General features: G+C 37.8%; 2 protein-coding genes across 2 annotated transcripts; one reads left to right on the top strand and one right to left on the bottom strand.

Moving 5' to 3' along the window:
* Positions 1-159: 159 nt before the first annotated feature.
* On the bottom strand, positions 160-2113 carry Smn (survival motor neuron). Its single transcript, XM_022852112.2, has one exon. The coding sequence runs from the start codon at positions 2066-2068 to the stop codon at positions 1283-1285; it is 786 nt and encodes a 261-aa protein (XP_022707847.1). The 5' UTR covers positions 2069-2113; the 3' UTR covers positions 160-1282.
* Positions 2114-6355: 4242 nt separating this feature from the next.
* Positions 6356-21355, top strand: LOC111271365 (ecdysone 20-monooxygenase). Its single transcript, XM_086972891.1, has 5 exons — positions 6356-7449; positions 19715-19912; positions 20526-20703; positions 20831-20957; positions 21266-21355. Coding segments are annotated over exons 1-5 (555 nt in total). The 5' UTR covers positions 6356-7399; the 3' UTR covers positions 21268-21355.

Genomic DNA, 21355 nt, shown 5'->3' with positions numbered 1-21355 from the left:
AACTACAAAGATGGAAACACCACATATTAACTAAGATAACTAGCCCACAACTTCGTGATAAAACACACTTCGTCAAGATTCCATTTTAGTACGCTTAAAAGTAATTTGGTTATGTCTTTGAGCAAAATCTACCTACGCATACTAAAAGAACTACAAAAATTGTGCTTTATCCATATTTACTTTTTGGTGTACCTTAATTTACTAAACGTTTGTGTCGATACGTTCTGATGTAGGTGTGCTACATAATAACAAATTAATATTGGTATGAACGATATAGTCTTAAGTGCAAGCGTAGGATCAATATCAACAGGCTACTCTTTGTTGAGATCTAGGGTGGAACTTTAGGCATGTGGAGCAGTATTTCCACTTTGCACTAAGCCAACGTGCACTTTGAACTCTAACTACTTTTAAGTTATCTATTCAGATATTGCATTACAAATTTCATCATATATTTGATGCGGGTTCATGGCCAGTGCGACCTATCCTATCGACCGTAAAATAAGTACATCGTAGCAGCTATGGAAGAACAGAGGTTGAATCTGAAGCCATGCTTTTTATATAGTCCTTAGTTGATAAAATGAATCTATTTATGATTGGACAATCTGTTTATTACTTAATATTTTATTTTTTATTTCTTACTTAATAATTATTTTCCATAGTTCCCAATGTCACCTCCGATTGTTTTGCCTGAGCTTTCTGCACGTATATAATTCCAGGCTTGTTCTTATGTCCTTATACTTAAATCTAAGAAGAGAAGCATCAGTATGGGCGCGGCTACTACCGGAGGCAATTATCTGACTCTGAGTTTATAGAGAAGTATAAAGATTCACCGCCAATTGAGAAATTTTACATTCCGCGATGAACAATTAAGTGGCCTACAGGAACTTGGCAAAGCTTAAATAGAATCGAAAAAAAACATTTTGCGCATTTATTGACTGCCATCTAACAGTTCTTCGCTGTTGTAAAACGTTGAACTTCATGCTATCCACTATAGTAATTTTCGTTTGCAATTTCTTGCTAGGTTGCAGAACATTTTCTAATAGCTCTCCTAATGAAATTCCCTACGATTAGTATGAGATGAACAAGAATTAACAGGACAACGTTGAATGCAATAAATTACGCAGACGTGCATTTGCATATGTACATGTACTGTTCATGTTTAGTGAACCGTAGGTGATTTTATATCTACAGAATTCACGCCCACTTAATTTGTAAGCTTGCACCAATTCGAGAGGAACAACAGTCGCACCATGTGATGTGGCATCATAACCGCAATTCTGAATCAACTAGATCCACCACTTTGTCGCATGGCCTGATAGTATCCTGTATGATACCCGGAAATGTACCACGACATTAACATTGCAGCCAAAGCTTCATCGCTACTGCAAATTCCGTCAACGTGTGGCGGGAACGGAGGCGGTGGTGGAGGAAAAGCTATACCTGGACCACTTTCATGTAGAAAAGCTCCCCGCTTCCGTCGTTCGTGTTCGTTATCTTTTAACGATCGATACTGAAGAGAAGATGTAGCTGGTTGAGCTTCCTTCTCGTCACTGGAAATCAAGCGGTCTTTCAATCCACTTGTAGATGGTATAACGTTATCTTTAGCCTTATTGCCTAAAGCACTGGGCTTCGAGAATGGGTATCGAGATCTATTGCGATCTGTTGCTGCCTCCTTTACAACGTCCTCGAATCCGTTAGCCTCGGAAATCTGTAGTTGCCTGCTTGTGTCTCCTCGGCTCTTTCTCAAACTGTCTAAGCTTTTTTCCTCTTCATTTAGGTAACCAAGATACTGCACAGTACACAAGTCACCACAAATCGACAGAATCTTTGCTTCATACCACACTCCATCTTCGCTATATTGAGACCGGCAATACTCGCCAGTTCTCCATTTTAACGAAACACTTCCTTTCCTGGACGCCTTACGCTTGTCAAGCTCCTTATAAATGCAGCCAACAGCTCGATCATAGGCTTCGATTAGTGCTGTATCGTCCCAGTCATCCTCAGTACCAACGCCAGACTGACGGCAGAATACTACTTCACCTTCGCTACTTAAATTACTTTCTTCCATGCTGATAGAGGCCGGTTAGCACGCATTTCGAATATGTATGAACCTGTTATTGCGTCCAATCGGCCGTCTGCTTCCAGTGAGAAAGCGCAACGAAAGGGCGCCAAGTTCAAATTATGGCGCGAAGAATATCATGTTGAATATACTCTTGGAATATTATAAGAATACATGTAATTTATTAGAGGGTTTAATATAAATGCATACCTTACGACCGCGTGTTGCTATTTTTAATGTGAATTTTATGTAGATATCAAACATTATCCATTCCATCAAAAACCACACAAATAATAAAGTATTTACTCATTTGTCATTTTGGTACCAATCAATAGTCATTCACTTTTATGGTGGATTTATGCGTTTATAACTAGTCCTTACAAAAATGTTTAAGGAAAACATAAGAAAAATCAACTAACTTTGAAGATAAGTAATTACTATTAAGAAATAGACGTTTACGGCCGTAGCACTATCAGTCTGATGCTACTCGACAGTTTCGTGATCTATAAAACTAAAGTTATTTAACCGAACCGCAGCGTTTGGGTGGATCTGTTTGTGAGGTTGGTTGGACTACTTTGATAATCAACTAACTTAATCAAATAATAATATTCTTTCCAAAATCATTTAGCAATATAAGATTATAATAAAGAGTATAATAATAATAAATTGAGCCTGTTTAAACTGATTCACCAATAGAAGAGTGTCTATTAAAACTGATACAACCAATGTGTACCATAATCAAGCTTCGTATATACGAGCTAAAAATAGTCTGGCTAGAAAACACCACAAATTGAAAAGGCTGCTTCTTCTACCGATGAAACTAAAGCACAGTAAATTTCCATAATAAAATATCACTTAAAATAGCCTAACTAGTGATATGTGTATGGCTTTGGGTAAGGGCATCCGTTTCTTTCGTACACGCACACGCTTTCACCGCTTTTTTAGCCTAAATATCAGTGAGAATAATTATAAAGCATTATGTAATATTTGAATTTAGATTCTCATTATTCGAGTAATAGGTATATATGAAAACTTTTAACTACACGTTTTGTGCTTAGGGAAACAAGGGTAAGAGGCGCGTATTAAAAAAAATGATAGTATTTGAGTAAGAATTTATATTGCCCAAATATTTCGATTATCTCACAAATCGCAATAAACAATAAAAGATGAGTGCCCTGTAAGTTCGATCCTAACTACTTGATAGAAATTGGCGCTTATACCGTTTCTCAGGTGAGTTAGAAAAAACTAAGATTCTACATTTATTATGATGAATCATAGAATTAATGATTTATCAATAACGTTCAACTATATGATAGCTAATAATAACTAACCATTATAGCATGTGGAACACATAGAGCTGAACACACAGAATTCTACAAATGTGCACCCAGTGTCTATTTATCCTTCTCCATTTAATTATCTATCTGCTGATGGTTAAGTTGCCATAGGACGGTAAATAAAAGTTACTAGTTTGAGACCAAATGGGGGGCCTAAGACATTTAGCCTTGGAAATTTGATGTTGGCTTTAACAATCAACTTGTGAATCAAATAAGAAAAGTAACGCACATCATTTGCTAGCTTATATAAACATAGGTTAATCTTAAAGTACTATATCAATACATAGCAATTAAAAACGAAAAAAAGTTTACGTACAGGTTTTATGGTTTTTACTAAAGTGAGGTATGAGGCTAGGTTTAAGATACATCTGGCTAGCTATTATTGAACGATGCCTTGTTCCTAAGAGCTATCCCCTATGGCTTTAAATAGAGTTGTCCTCTGCCAAAGAAGATATGGCAGTCTATATACTGAGGGATACATATATGAGGACAACGATTCGCACGTGCTGGCACGCAAGTGGTCAGTCAATACGGCGGTATTTGAAAACATCAGTAACATTGCCGTATATATATATGTATATATATATATATATATATATATATTTTATATAGATATTAGGAAGAAATGTCATAAAGCTGGTCACGTTTGATCTACATCGAAAATTCAAAAAGACCTAAGTGATTTTATTCGTTGTATGATTTCTTATCATGTTGAGAGGACTTGCATTGACAATGTTGGGTCATTTCTTATTGAAAACATACTGTGATCCTTGTAGACTATATTATACTCGTGACTTTATATGGTTAAATCTCTAAAGAAGCGGACAAATTTTACTTGGAGATAGTTAAATATTTGCAATTTTTAAAACTAGGCTGCCAATTCGATCTTTGAAATTTGCCCTCGGAAATGTCAGTCTTTTACTATTCGTAACGAAAGGTAATTCAAAATTCAATAATAGGGTTTGGAAAAAAGTAGGCTTCTTTTTAAGAAAAATGTGTATTTTTTGTAACGGGTGTTCTTCAATTGCAAGCCTATTTCTTTCGTCAGTGTAAATTAATTATAGACAAATGTCTTAGCTAATTATAAATCTGTTCACTGAATCCTTGCTCGTACGGTTAAAGCAGATTGCACTTTGTTCTGGCAATCGGTTTGTTTAACTAAATTACAGGAAAAGTGGGCAAGGGGTGAATGCATAGGATCCACGCTGCCATTTTTCTTAAATTGTTTTTAACTGACTTTTTAAGTCTGTCTTTATCTCTTGTCTAATACTTGATCAACGCATCTACCTTAGCATCCAGTCAGCCTGATTTCGCCACAGTCGCTAGGGGATCAACTGCTCAATTTGTTGGTATATTTAGGAAGAGCGACTACCCCAGTCAGATGCACAAAGAGCATACGATGGCTCTCTGCGAGAGTTCACCACCTGGCTATCGTTGAGACTTAAAGAGAAGATCTCATTGATAGAATTCTAGGGAAAGGGTAGGCTTACGAAGATCGGCTTGTGGACGCTTACGCTCGTGCATGGAATCTGTCGGTTACTGAACTTGAGGTCTCGCAATACCGTATTAGCAGTCTTCTTGAAGATCAGTTCAACTTGGACGGTTGAACCACACTTCTATGAGTTGAATCTTATCAGAGGTGTTGTTCCGCAATACAATATAACGATTCATCTCGTTTTGATTCTATAAGGTAATTTTCGCCTGTATGAACTCAAGGAAAACTATAGACACCATACGGTTCTAATTAATTCTTGTTTTATCAAACACGTCCGTAGAACAAGTAAGTTCGTCATAAATCAAGTTTCGTAATAACATAGAGCGTTTTATTATATATATTAAAATTGTAGTATGCTCTTCTGAAATCGCAGTTTACATAAGAATAAACAATTACTAACAAAGAAAAATAATTTAAAAAATACAATAGTTATAAAAAATAGTGCATGTCGTTCTTTTATACACTGACACGTCTAGATAAAATCTTCATATTAGGTATAAAATTCTTGAAAAAACAGTTGTAGATATATTTACCGTGTTTAGACAGTAAGCTTAATTTTAATCTCACTCTTAAACAGGACAACTCTATTCCTAATATTTGTCACAATGAGATTAATTTGAAGTTTCAATAACAGTCTCTTGAATACAATTTAGCTAGCCTATGATAAGCAAAACGCTGTGCTATGTGTTTATACACTAAGACTAGCACGAATACTTCTAGAAAAAAAAAGGTAGTCCATGAAAACACTTCACAATTTATGCCTGCGTGGGATTAATTGGGTCCGGTCGCATTTTAACCGTCGACAACAACGTCGTCAACAGAACGCCATATATTCCGCCACAGATTTATTTGTGAGTGTTCTTTCATTCGCAAATACGCAATCGATGATTACGTATGGCTAGTCCAGAAGTGATTCATAAATTTAAGGCTTGCCATCACCAATAGCTTCAGTGTTCTAAGTTTGCATTGCCTAATCCAAGTCGTGCAAATACTTCTCATTCAACTTAATTTACAATGCACCACGAAGAATGAGCTTACAGCATTGGCGTCCTCGAGAACAGAAAAAAAAACAGAAAAAGAAGACAAACTGTAAGCTTATATAGTCTAAGTTTCCTTATTATAAAGGCGGCTCATACTCAAGCATGTCATCTTCTGTTCACGTCAGATATGTACACGTTTTGTGTATTAAGAGGATCTCCTCATCATATTCGAATTTATATCCATTCGCATCCAAATAGAAGCCATCCAATGAATAAGTATTGTCTAGTTGGCTGTCCGGCCCGCCGGCCGGCCGGCTGGCCGGGTGATGGTGATTGTGCTGGCTGCGCTTGGAGGGTTGCGCTCCGCTCCGCTCCGCTGTTGGTCGTAGTACTGTGCTTTTGTGTCTGCCCTCTCCCAGGGTCTCATGGCTCCTCCCTCGCGCCCGGTGCGCCACAGTTTAGGTCCATCTGTCCTCTCTACAATAGATAGCAGCAGGAGCACTCGCCTTACAAACCATCAGTCGCGGCCACTTTCAGTGTCGGTTATTACGCTACGTGTAGCATGGTCGTCTAAATGAGCGACTTCCTCTTTTGTTGCAAACATAGCACGCATATGCATCCGACCAACGATAACAACAACAACAGAACGAAAATATCACCGGGTGTCATTTAGGCAATTGCCACATTGTGCATTTGACCCTCACTCGATGCTGCTGAACACGAGACATTATGGTTTTTTGAAGTCTGAACGTTGCAGTTCTGTTTTTTCCGGAACAGAGTTAAAGTAAACGAAAGGTCGATCGGCGGAAAGCTATAAGGGCGACATCATCCAGTCGGGCACTGCGAAGGGAAAAGTCCACAGACTCATCAAAGCGCAACCGGCCGGCCGGCCGGCAGATCGGTTACCACTCCTGCGACAAATCCGGTGTTTTTTTTCTAGCAACGCGCACCTCTTGTCAAGTTAACCAGAGGAAAACAGCGGAGTGAAGTCACGCTTAAGAAACAAGGTGCATTCGCTGAATGGTGTATCAGGACTCAGAAAGCTTTAGGAGCCGTGCTGACGGTCTAGTTCCTGGAGAATAAATCGCCCAAAGCAGGGCATTTTCCTGAGAAACTCAGGAGAAATTAATAATTGCTTAATCGTTTGATATATTTATCTGAAGTATAGTGAAACTGTATTTATGATATCGCTAAACAGAAGCATTATCGCGTTGTAGGCGCGTCATTTGGTGCTCGACAGTGGCTAAGTTCGTGACAGTGACCCCCTTCTCTATCTAATTGCACGAAAGATTGACACCATCACAACTCTTTCCGCAGAACTACAAGACTACCGGACCGCTTGATGACAACGAACTATTAAGCAACCGTATTTCTTATAGCGTTACTGTGTAGAGCGTGCAAGTGTCCGTTTGCATGAATGTGTGCAACTACTCGTGTGTCTCTAAGCGATTGCTATAACACGCAAGCACACACGCCGTAGGAGGTACAGAATATCTGGGAGGACCTACACGTGACTGTTTCGGCGGCCATGGCTCAATCTGCAGCACTTCAAGCTGTCCGTAAGATTCGTCAATTTAGGTACGTGTACACTGAATAAAATTCTTTTTATTCGCGGACGAGCAGGTTAAGCATAAAGCCATTTTTATGCGTATGATTTACTAGCGTTGCTTGAATCTCCATGAGCATCACGTCGTCTTATGGCTATATGCTGTTCAAATAGCAATATTGAGAATTCAGATTTCAAGTGGCGTCTCTTGCTAATCTGTTTTTGCAGCATGATCTCGATAACAGGAAAAAGCTGATTGCAAATTGATGCATAATTTTTTTAATAACTTGATTGTGCACGGATTTAGAACTCGGGTAGAAAGTATATGATTAACATTAAAGTTAATTAATATAATAATTAAAATTAATTTATATTGCTATATAAGGAAACAAAATCGTTTGAAAATTTCAAATAAATTTTGAAAAATAAGAGCCGATCTTCGGTGTCTCAATCAGTCACGTAGCTAGCCACATATCTTATGAATTTGTTGCACCATGTGTGTACCGTCTACAACACGACGACTACAATTGTGTAAATGAGCTATTGTCTTTAGATCTTATTTCCACTCTTCTATGGCAGAAGCGATACTGTTGCCGTTGGGGCTCGTCAAAAAGCCGCTTTTCAGATTTCTTCCTTCCGATTACGAATGGGGGTCCGAGAGTTTTGCATAAGCATTCTAATTGTCGTCTAGTCATGGCAGGATAAACAGCACCACCCGTAGGAGGCGTAGTACTTCAATGATCCCGCTAGCACCGGGGCCAGAACCGTCCGTGACGTCAGATTCTTCCGACGGATGGTCGGACCCCCTTCCCTAAACGAAAATAGTTCGGATATCACTAGTGAATGAAGAAGCAGTATCATTATTTGAACTGGAGACGGTGAATAAAGATAGCGCGCTATCTATGTTCTAGCCCTTTCGCTGTAGACCCCACTCATTTCGGACAGGTGTGTCTGAAGCCATTGCTCGCCCGTCAAACATCGCAAGATGATATAAATGGTAATGGCTAGAAAACAGCGTTGTGCTGTCACAGCTTCCACAGATGGTCGAAAAAAGCAGCTCCAGAAGATTTTTCATGCACTAGCAGAACTGCATAATTGCTTCACATTACTAGCAGGTATCTTGTGGCTTGATACGGCGGCAAGTTCTATGAGAAAATATCAGCTATATGCTAATAGATAATTTTCTCCCCGACTCAATTCATTTGAAACTGAAAGGGTTGCATCATGGAAAATGATCCCGAATGGGGCTATTCGTGAAATGAAATCAATCTTCGAAAATTTATTTTTAGTGAATGTAAAGTAGCGATTATGACGCACCATTTGCTTTTTTCTAACATTATGGCCTGGGAGTTCTTGCTTTGCAATATTCAGATTATAAAAATGTATCTTAGATTCTTAAAGTTGCCTACGAAACTACGTGTGCTTGCCGAAAAATTCGAGTACAGTAAGTGATGACGTTTTAGGAACTTCAAACAGCTCCATATCTCGGCGATTGCAGCAATTCAGTGCAGTAGCGCTTGATCGAAAACTCAAGCGTTTGTCCCGAGAGGATGGATACACTTGTCTAAAAAGTTGAACCAACGCAGCTGGACGGTTTCGCGTGGAACTTGTTGAAAAGCAATATCTAAAAAATTAGGATTTTTTCGTTTTGGAAGTTAAAAGAGTGTACTGACACCTGACTTATCCAAGCTTCTCCTAGAGCCTGTAAAGAAATCTCAAAACCATTACAGTGCAGATTATTTTAATAATATCTTTACATTATACAATTTCGACCCTCAAGAGGAAAGGGTCTACATTTTACATAGAGTGCAAGCCGGGGCCCCGGATTGTGCCTTAGCAACAAAGTAGTCCTTTATGAAGATCGGTTACAGTTGGATGCTTCGTCTTATTTTCCAGCGTTAAGCTTGTTGCTTTTTAACCGTATATCCATTGAAAGTAAAATTATCAGTGGAAATAAGTTGCACAGACACCGTCCAGGATCGGACTTGTGAACTGATGAACATTTCAACAGTAGTGGGAATGGTACGGCAAAAGATTCCCGTTTTTGGACTTTGTAGAGCAAGTGCCAGTGACGACGAGCATTGTCTGGAGAAGCCCAACGTCTTTCAGGCTGCTGATAAAAATAAACGCGGCTAGACATAGGATTGATTTAAGATCAGTAGATGAGCTTAAATTATTAAAATATAATAGAATCCTGAATTCCACAACGGCTATATGCGCAAATTAACACGTTGATACAGGGTGGCCTATGTAACCTCGGGCCTCTTCGATTTAAGCTCACGAGTTGTTTCGAAGATTGAAAGACAAATAGAAGTCAAGATTAGTTTTCTATATAATCGCCATTCAAGACGATTACAGGGATCTGTCACAGGTCCATTTCGAATGTTCATTCTGCAAACATCTCTTTAATAGCACGATTGAGCGAGTCAACGTACGTCATGTTCGTACTTATGAGACCCTTGCTTAACGCTCAATATACATAATTTACCGGGTTTCAATCTGGGATGTACAGAAACCATTATGTGCCTGTTCCAGAACATGCTTACGTCCCCAAGTAATCAATCCTGCGTAAATCTCGTGTGTATCAGACAACATACCGTCTTGCTATAGGACGCATAGTTTTTCCTCAAAAACCTTAACCATCGACGATAGCACAACAATTCGTACAACATGCGAACAAACGTTCTGGGTAACACGTTCGCTTTTCTGGAAGAAGTATAATGGCATTACATTTATAAATAGACACATTTTCTGGATCACTAGCAAGCCAGCTATCGTTTTTCCAGTTGATTTTTGTATCGATACATCGCAGGGCAGCCTAATTCACGTCAAATTTCTGCGATCAGAATCTGATATAAACAAAAGCAGCTTCAAAAATGCACATTTGGACGGTATCAATTAACTTCCGAGATTTTGTAGTCGTAGATTCTCCTGTGATGTGTTGGAACCTACTCTCACTTATTCTGCAATCGCTTGATTATTTTCGATGCTGTCGATTTGGGATAACCCATTTCGTAATTTTGTGGCGGGTTCGAAAACAGCTCGAAAACACCGGATTATACTTGATCTTTGCTCAACGTTCGTAAACGAAACATGCTTTTCGATGAGCTTGTAGTGATATTCCAGAAAATACTGATGTACTTCTACTGCGAAGACGATGAGCGGATGTCCGCTTTGACAGCTCAAAGTTTGTCCGAATTTAGATAAGCCATGCTTTAGAGCTGTGCATATATAATGATGAAGACACTCCGATTAAATTTATGCTAACCTGAAAAACGCGTAACTTTAAAATCTAATGGAATTGAAGCTTAGGATGAGCAGAGTCTGTGGTATAGGTACGGATAGGCTTGTTCCACAAAAGGCATGTCGAGCATATCATATATCTCTATATTCTTCTAAAACATGTATTTATGTCAGAATTACTTGCATGTAAATTATTCCGTATATAATACTGAAGGCTTGTAAATAGCTTCATCTGTCAGCAAAAGATTTTTGTTAGTCGGAAGTACAGGCTATAGCTACCAGAGCTTCCCGCCGCGTTAAGTTAATAATCCGCCCTATTCAACGCACTACCGGAATAGAGAGCAACATTGACCTTTCCGGTAGAACGCTTTTTTCGTGGCCTCACAAGTTGGTCAGCTGAACAAGACCTTTGCTCGTTGCCCACAAGCTCTTTAAATTCAGAACATGTCAGAAATGGTAACAATATCTCTAGCTGGGGTACCGGTGCTATGAGATTTGGCTTTGAAAAAAATTTTGTACGGCTCAACTTGTAACTGCGAGAATCGTAAATGCGCTGGGTACATGTACTTGCAATCTCTTGCTTTTTTATTTTATTATGAAAGAAATAAGAAATTTTACTTGAAGGAAGCTCTATTATAGAAACAGTTTAGAGCGTATACATTTACACCAATTGGTCCATTCCCACTGCAAAACAAACTGTTGTGTATATACGCTGCTTGTTATGCATACAATGTGTGATAATTTAAGTAAAAATGAACAGATACCGGTGATTAATTGTCTTGTGTATCTCCTGCATTTGCTGTTCTGATAAGAATCTTCCGACATTCCCTGCAGTTTTATAGGGATATATCTTATAACAGACCGCCAATCTTTTGCGAATCTTTTGATTAAAGTGGAAACCACCGATTGCGCCGCTCCTTTTGGTAAAACGCCAAATGAGTTACGTCTCTCCGATTTTTAACGGTCTAAGGTTAAACGAATTGTTGTACCGTAGCACGGCTTCAGAGACTGGATACCGTCGTAAGTATTGCAACGGGCATTGAAACAGTCTATGGGAGAGAAGAACAGGTCAAGAAGCATTGAACTAATAATAAGTGAGAGCATGCAACAAACAACAGAAACAGAGTAAAAAAAAGATTAGCATCAAATGCGAAACGGTAACATCAGTTATATAGACAGACATATAGCATTGATTTCTAGATAAATATATTTCATGTCATATATACTACGTGTCTTTCCTTATCAACAAAATAACTGTTTCATTCTTACGCTAATGCAGGTAGAATGCCGACACATGGATGGCCCCCAACATAATCAAGTGGAGACTAAACGTACACGTATTCCTTTGCTATTTAGAAAGGCATAGGATAGTCGATTGTATTGATTTCAAACAAAAGGCGGATTCTGTCGCCGTTCTCCTCAGTGAAATGCTACAAAGCAGTTACATGGCAATCAGCTGGCGTATATCCTTTGACCTTGTGTACTACTCGCATGCACCTACCCGTCGGCATATGGAGATGGATACGTTAAATAGACTAGATATAATTTTTAACCTTACTACTGAGTTTTTGCTCCAGTAAAAAGGTCAGTCCTGAAACTTCAGCTCAGTAGAGCATGTCTAGCTGTCGTGTCTTTATTTAAATAATCGTTGAAAAATTAATTTCGAATAAAAGGACGGCGATTAAACAGTATGAAAACATTTGAAACAATTTTCTCTGACTTCATACGCTATTATTTTTGTATTTTAGTTTTAGATGCGTGTAATTATGATAATCATGATAAAACACAGTCAGCACTGCACAGTGTAACTTCTATTCCTATACTTATGAGATATATATGAGCTTTTTGGTGAGTAGTTTCATTGTTTCAACACCGCCTTGCTGGCTATTGAAAAACGAATAGTTGAGCCAATTACTTGGTCGCTTCATGTTAAGACACATTGTTATAATACAAAAAAATTATGTACGCTTGTACCAGTAATGTCTTCCACTCATCAATTGCAATGTTTCCTTATATGTGATACGTAATCTTTAGATAATTAGGAAAACGTAAACCATGCTGTACGTTTTTCCCATATTCAGTTATCAATATATCAAACTACTTGCTTCACAAAAAGTATACTTTCAAGCTTTTTTAAGTTAAATCATGGAAACTTAAGTGCTGGAAACTGCATGTCTATCAGGTGAGATGGTATTTTCTATACGGCAGTTTTTAGATGCGTGTAAAGGTTACACAGACAATCAATCAGATGATCTAGGATGGCCTAAAGTTATTCCGTCACCCCTGTCCTGTCGTGCGGTAAATGTCAAACATTTTTGTTTTGCTTTTCTTTTTTCAATTTTTGCAAAAAATATTTTAAGAAGTGATTCAATTTGGTGGGATCCCGCGGTGTAGTTTTATCGAGCGAAACACCAAGTTCTATAAAAGGGTCGCTTAACAGACGGAAGAGAACTACCGCGGGGGAAAAAAGCGGGGGCATACCTACATAGAGGAAAAATAGCTGACCGTTAATTAATAGTAGCAGTAATAAAGCGAATAAGATCATAACGCTATAATTTGAGAAACAGCCAACTAGTTTAGTTGATCTATTTAGTAATAATACAATGGTTGTTGAAAGCGCTTTACAAGATGCTTTGTGTTTTGACAAAAAGATGTTTAAACTTGATGGCTTATCAGTTAGACAATTAGCTTTCTACGCGGTGCAATAATTTTGAATGGGCACGTACGACGGTGCCAAAATTAGTGGAAACAGTTATATCTCGTAGACCCAAACCTGTACGGTAGATCTGATCACAGCTTTCGATAATGCGCAATGTTATTGTATCACGTTTTTGGTCGGTTTTTGCTAATTTGAACACGCTGTGGCACGCCAGCAGACGGAAGGGGAAAAAATGACTATCTCTTAAATCCTGACAATCTGATTGAAGAAGCGATCCCTTCATTTCGCGCAAGTAGTTCTGAGTCCCTCAGTAGCTACTAGGAGGAATGGCAGGTTCTCCTTTAGGTGTTTGTTTCATTTTCTATAATAACGCGAAAAAGATGATTTTATGAAAATAAAATCATCTTTTTCACACAGTAGATGATTTAGCAAATTACGAAGTGGAAGAATGGAAACGTTGCGGCGTGAAGAATGCTTCTTATTTTTCTGTCTTATTTTTTACTCGTTTTGTATGTATAAACGTTTTTCTGCATGAACTGTGAAACAGCCCGTATATATAAAGCAACATAGTGATAGCGTCAAGTAAAGGTCTGTGCTGGAGATGAAACTTTTATCGGTTGACTATTATTAGATTTACATTTTCACTATCGCATAACTACTGTCCTTGCAAAAATAGTTAAATGAGAAAAAGTATCTGCGTGTCGCAAAGAGCATGTGGTCCCAGGGCAGTTACATTAAATATATGTCAATGCGACCACATAAGAAACTGCAATAGCAACTGTAACAATAATCACGAAATTGTGGACTTACTGTTAACTTATTTTGTATTAAAAATAAACACTTATTAGTGTTTAGACATCTGGTATAACAGTAACGCCAGTTGACGCCGTTGCTATCGTCAGTTTGATTCTATGGTTGTTTTCGCTTTCACGGGCAAGGTCAAAGAAGCCTGACGAATGTCTATTATCGTCAAGCTAGCGAAGTTGTCTCTCAGTCTAGATCGAGTGCCACAGACGGTGTTAGCTTTGAATTACGCCCATGTTGAAAGACTTTTCGATCGCTTCGGGCATAGTTCTATCGGATTATTCAAAGAAACAACTCTCGACAAAGAAATGTACCACGATCTTGCCTCGCAGTTCTTTATACTGTTATTGGGCATATTTTGTAGATATATTTAACGGGTGTGATGTACTATTATCACTCGGCAAATCTTCGAGCGCTCATTCTCCAATGATTTTTAGCCTGTCAAAGTGAAGTAAGCATTGTATCGGTGCCATTCATTTATTCGATGCGTTATTAATTACATTTGCAGCTGTGAGATCGGACATCTGTGTTTTAATTTATATTGATCGATCTTTTATGTCCGACATTTAGGTCTGCTTGACTTTAACAAGCCATTATTATTATTACAGTTATATCTCATATTATGTAATACATGATATATCAAGTTATTCTCCAACGGACCTATGAAACGGCATGGCAAAAAGCTACAATAACAATTTGCTATTTGCTAACGCGGAGATCTGAACCAGCGATGGCCGCATATTCATTGCCATAAGGCCAACAAAAGGCTCTGTATAATTAGTGCATATAATAAAAGCTCCTAATAATTCTGCAATTTTGTAAGGTATAGCAGCGATATCTTGATTTACGTTAGATACGTTCCCCTTTTTTTGCTTGCGCATTATAGCCAGCGCCCTGGGAGTTTTTCAGTAGATGTGCACTTCGATCTATACTACCATATTGAATTTAGTCACGAATGGCTCGTTTAGAAGGATGGTCGGCAGGACACGCTACATCGTTCACCTCTCACCTCACTACGCTTAGTTATCACCCTCCTGAAAACTTGAATCTGAAGTATATGCGGGCTGAAATCATCGCTCGACTCCGCTTCCTTCGACATGATCGGAGTGTGACAATGAGGTCATACGTTATCCTCGAGTGACCACAAGATATGCTGCCGACTGTTAGTCCATAAGACTCTGCAAAAATCAGAGATGTTTGGAAAGGTCGCTTTCGTTTCTAGCAAAGTCTCGAAACATCTCATGATTCTTATATCCATTGAAACTGTCAGCTTGTGCCCAAATCTAATCGATATTATCACCGAAGTCTGTTTCTAGTATATCCGCTGGGTTGGTTTATTTTTGCTGGGTAGTGCAGATTGACACATGTCTCATTAATGACGACGATACTCTCCGGGTATACTTTTTGCGGTAATGTCGTCTGACATCTGTCCCGGACTCAGTTCCAATTGTCTGTTTTTCTTTTTTTTCGTCCGTACCTTCGCTGCGATTTCTTAGGGTACGCATATTCTAATTTGCTTTGAAGCATCCGTGCTTACAGAAATTTGTTTTTTCGTTCGAAATGTGGTCATCTTTTCCGTGGTTTTCAGTTTTCCAATTTCCGTATATGAAATGATTGTAGTAATAATAAACCGATATTTCGCATCATTGCCCCTATTTGGGTCAGTCTTAAGTAGATTTAACTAGCGCTTACATCTTAGAAACAGACTTCACCACCGAGCGTCGATTATTAGCGTGAAAGGCTAAATTTAGATTAAATTTATCCTTTTACGCTAATAATTTAGCTTAGGGTGAAACTTTTTTTTTTTTTTTTGGTAACTCTGAAAATACTAAATTTAGTTTTATAACGGTGCATAGTTTTAATTATCTGAGAAGTTCGCAACAGACTAATAATTCAAAAATTTTTTAAATTAAAAAAAAAAATTTTAATAATTTTTAATAGAGTAGAAGGAAAACATACTTGGCGATTAAACGTAAATTAAAGGATGCATAATGGGCCTTCTCACGACTTTTAGAAAAGCAAAAAGAATTTAGGTAGCGCAAAGCTGATGCGCATATTTAAAATAATTTTTTTTTAATTTTAAAGAGAATGATTTTATTTATTGTGAGTTTTGACTCAAAACGACATATGATGTAAATTATATCACCATGCATTTAGCTGTCGCTTACGTATCGCGACCACGGTTATGGATAATGATAACAAAAACATATTGGATATGGAAAGGCTGCTGATGTTACTAGCCTGTGAATCGAAAAGGGTCTGATGAATCAGCATGTTTGAACGGCCGTAAAACTATAATAAAGTTGAGTTGATGCACGAAGTGTAAATACACAGGTATTACTACAGATGTAAATCTTTTCTGGGGCTTGCAAAGAATGTATAATAATCCGAGGGTAACATCAAAACAGAAAATTTTTAAAACATTCTAGTTAATTTTTTAGCATTTTGCGTCCTAAAATGGCGTCTCTGACACATCGCGTGTCACTCAATTGACCCGATTCGTCCGAGTTATCCTCTTTAAAAATTGATTTCAGTTGAATATTTTCAGTCGGTTTAGAGAACATAGCTATTTAACACTTTGGTAAATATTTTTGGGTTTCTCAAAACGTATTGCCAAAAAAGCAACAAGGGTGAGCAGCTTATAGCAAAGTAGATTTCAACAAATCCCTTCCCTGCTTAACATAACGGAATATGTGGAGAAGAGTCAAATATTTTCCTTTTCTGAGGCCTGATTAATCTATTGAACTTAAGACGCTCTTACACATGAGTATTTATAGCTGAATTTTATTATTTCATAACTTTTTCGTTGCCTTTTTGAGTTTATCTCAATTTTAGAACCAGGACTAAAAGTCAGGTTTAGGAATCAAATTCACATGTCACCGTTAGCTATCGCTATTGCCTATTGGGGCAGACGATCTCTTAGCTTCCACCTTTCTCTTCAGGTTTATTTTCTAAATAATTATATTTTTTATACTCAGCATACGCAGTTCACTGGCTAAGTGGCTACTTGTCGCGTCGACTAAGTAGGCACTAGTCGCGCGATGGCCTATCAAAGCAAATGGTAAGTTCAAAATCCACATACCTGGGAGATCTGCGTTCTGGCAGTTCTCCGTGTTTCTGGGCGTGTGGGCTGTACGCCATTAGATGACATCAAGGTCAAATGTTTTGAAGACCGTTTTCAAAATCTAAAAATTGCTGCAAAACGCTATTCGATATCAGCACGTCTCAACCCTTAGGGTCTCCTATTTTCATAATAAAGAGTATAATTACGGTATAGTCTTCTGAGACTACGCTAGTTCAATATGCACTAAAAATAATGCGAGAAAAAGGACAGTATGCTCTTACAGAGTTGCACCGCACAATATAAGAATCAATCCAACGATCTTTCATTTAGAACACTCCTAAAGCCAGTGATTCTCAGTGGCACACCGCGCAACAGAAATGCAAGGGGTGTTACTGAATCATTTAGTGTTGAAGTAAAAGCAAACAAATATGGTTAATCAATATAGTTTATTCGAATGTTTTTGTTATTGGTATCATTATATTAGTTCATTTTGTATAATAGCTAAATTTGCATTCGAAAAAATAATTTTTAATATTACGAAACATGTTGCAGAGAGACAATGCAAAGATCAATTGGTATCTTGGAGTCTTCTGGGCAAAGGAGCGCGGTTTTTTGAGCAATTTGAGACTCGAATGGCAAGAAGTTGCTCTTGCTCCTGTGACTGTCACCTGGAGGCGCCTGATTCAAATCAATATAGCAGCGTTTTCCAGTGCACTTCTCACAATGAATACTATATTTAATAGCCAGCTTTGAAGGCCTAGATGAAAAGGTCCAGTGAAAAACACGAGGCATCATCTCTTGACGGTACCAAGTGCAAACGCAATCCACACAAGTATGTTCTTAACCCAAAAGTATTTCTAAAGGCCTACCAGTTGGCAGGAGTACGTTGTGTAGTTATGAATGTATCTTTACGAAGCATGCACAAGATGTTTGATTTCGACAGACGACAACCTATCGAATGGAACAAACACTCATTTCATAGATGTGCTAGCTCGTCGGAGAAGCACTCGTGTGCATTTGATTTATTCAGTTGAACAGTTATTCAGTGGATAATCCGAGCTGCAAGATATATAGCTCGTTGCCGGCCAACAACAATTCGAAGATAGCTAATGTGTAAATGATGTGAGCTCTAAAGGTTTGTCGCCATTAAGATCAGTTAATAGAAAATTCTTCATGGATATTCTTAGATGTGTCCTCATTAATATAACTAAAGAAAGGCCACGCACTCCACTTGACGCTGAGGTAATTTTTGCCATTTTTCCATTATTGTGCTGTGAGTAGATAATTGATTTATTGATTCACAACTATACAATTGTGGGTTACTCCGTGTGCATTCCATATATTGGAGAATTAAGTATAAGGACCGATATCATACTTTTTTTTTATTGGAAAGCATACAAAAAAATAAGCAATCTAACGGTCGTTATTAGGCACAACAAGGAGATAGCGCGAATTTATAAAAAAACTCTTCCGACATCTTATGTCACTATGCATAGACTGCAAGTACGTGTCTGGTTGAAGATCTGGAAGAAAATCTCTAATCGCACACGTACTTTCTTGCAGTCATGTTTTTTCGCGTTTTTTTTTTTTTCCTTAGGAATTGACGCCCACTGCTCAGAGGCCGTAATTCGTCGATAAGTAGGTGGCGTTTATTACGGACATCTAACAAAAAGTCGAATCACACGTTTCTGTAAACGGTTCGGCTTTACTTAAATATAATAGCGCTATTATCTATGAGAAAATTCCCTAACGGAACGGAAAAAAATAAGCTTACTCTTGATATAACTATTGCATCTTATAGCGGGGTTCTAACAGAACCTTCAAGTATATATAGATATAGATATATATGTATGTAGTTATAAATGAAATTGAGATGTGAACGAACGCCCTGCACGGATGCAGCTTGTCGAACAAAACGTAATGAATAAAGAAGTTTACGTGCATTATTACTTTTATTAGTTCATTATTTATTATATTATGATATTATATTTAGTATTCTACTTAAGGTAAAGAGAACACTAGTTAGAGCTTGTAGCCAAGTGATCGTAGGGCTTTTCACTTTCTGCCTCCGTACGAGAGTGCAACTGCTTTACAGGCAGACATGACAGACTTGCCAGAAATGTCTTGTTGCACAAGCAACCATCTTGGTAATAAACTCGTTCTTGATCATTTTCTTTTACGCTTATGCTTCTGGTTCTATAGCTTCATTAATATAGGTAACGTTCGACAACTCCCTTGTCAATAATTGAATAACGATAGTAATAATTCTGTTTCAATCAACTATATACAACAACGAAATCATTTTTTGAACCTAGCAAAAAGTATGCCTGAATGTTCTTTTAAGTGAAACTGTAATCCAATCGTGTGGATAATAGTAGTAAACGTCGCAAAATTAGCTTTCAGTATATATTAACTGTCGTTATAAAGTTTTAGAACAACTTCAACAATGAGCAGCTTTGTCAGCCAAGTCACTTTTAGAGTATTAATTGTGTGATTTCACATTTATTTTCGTACTATCCGTTTTCAGCGAAATTCCAGGTCCATGGCCATCGTTACCAGTTGTCGGCACCAATTGGCAATACTGGGGCCATAAGCAGGACTCCCAATTGCATAAGGCTTTTGAAGACAAATTACAAAAGTACGGGCCCATTTGTAAAGAGGAGTACCAATTTAGAAGGCCCGTCGTTCATCTGTTTGATGCGGAAGATTTTCCCGCTTTATTCAGGTAGGCTTATTTCAATTTGTGCGAATATTGTAATATATATATATATATATATATATATATATATACGGGGAGTTTACCTAACCTCATACTTGTTAGAATTGTTTGAGAAAATATATTTCAAATAAGTTGTATGTGCTCAAAATGTCATTTCCACATTCATTTTTATTTTACTTAACTACGATTTACCGCTATTACAATTTCATTTCCGAACCTAACCACTCACTATGCATTTCTAAAGATTGTTTGTTTAATCTGGAACTACTAAAATAATACTAGTAGGTATAAACTCAATGTAAGTATCGCTCAAATGCGCGCAGTACAAAAAAAATTCCAGTAAAATTAAATTTTTAAGTCAATAACAATCCAAAAGACAAAAAGATGCGGAAGGCGCAAAGTTAAAGAAGGTAACCGTTAAAGCTTATCTGAACAATTTAATTGGTATTCTCCTATTCAATATGGCCGTAAGTTTGTCTCAAAACCAAAATGTAGATCAAAAATAATTTTTTGAGCCTTTTGAATTAGCCCTAATTTTATTATCCCTTAGTTTACTTATAGTCCTGTACATTGGCCAATTTTTCTATTTTTCGTTTGATTTCTATAAAAAAAAATCTAGAGCTCAGGGAAGCTGCCCGATTCGTCCTCCCGTAGAGTTCGTTTGTAAATACCGTCGTGAAAATTCGGATCGCTATCCGGGGGTCGGCCTCAGTAATGCACTCGGCGAGGAATGGCACCTTCTTCGATCAACATTGGCTCCTGTTCTTAAACAAATTGGAGATAAAGCGACCGTCAAGGTTAAATTTTGACACGCATTTTATACATTCACAATGTCAGACAGATTTTCTACGACGGCCAAAATCAGCTAATGGAAAACTGAAGTAAGCTGTCTTAGTTAAGTACTGTCCATGTCCTTATCTGCAGGATACTTACGGCGCGCTTCAATGGGAAATTTGTCAAGATTGGGTACGGCACCTTGAAGATCAAGCTTCTAATAGTGGAGGAATCGTAGCAGATATACAAGACTCGTTATACATGCTTACACTCGAATGTTCGTAACCCCACTCAGATGTCTATTCCAAAATCTTTAAGTAACCGTTGCACGCACAAATGGCTGTTTGAAATTTTATTTTTACCTAATAATTTCTAGCTTCATTATTATGATGTTCATCGTACAACTAAACGTTAGTCCCACGACAGCATATGAGAATATATTCAAGATTTAGTTTAAAAATTTGAGAAGACCGAAAAGCCCATCAAAAATGAGCTGCAACACAAAATATTGAGGTACATGTAATCACGTGGCATTTCCTCGTGTTTTTTACTTGCTAATTTCAGCTATATTTGCTATGTGTTTAGAACGTCGATTGGGGTGCCTTGCTGGTGACACGAGAGCAGTAGAGCTCGTTGAAGCCACTAAGAAGCTGTTCAGTTCATATCAAAAGCTCA

Source organism: Varroa jacobsoni, unplaced genomic scaffold (assembly GCF_002532875.2).
Source record: "Varroa jacobsoni isolate VJ856 unplaced genomic scaffold, vjacob_1.0 contig00558, whole genome shotgun sequence".
In the NCBI taxonomy this organism is placed as follows: Eukaryota; Metazoa; Arthropoda; class Arachnida; order Mesostigmata; family Varroidae; genus Varroa; species Varroa jacobsoni.
This window is presented reverse-complemented; position numbering and strand designations above follow the sequence as displayed.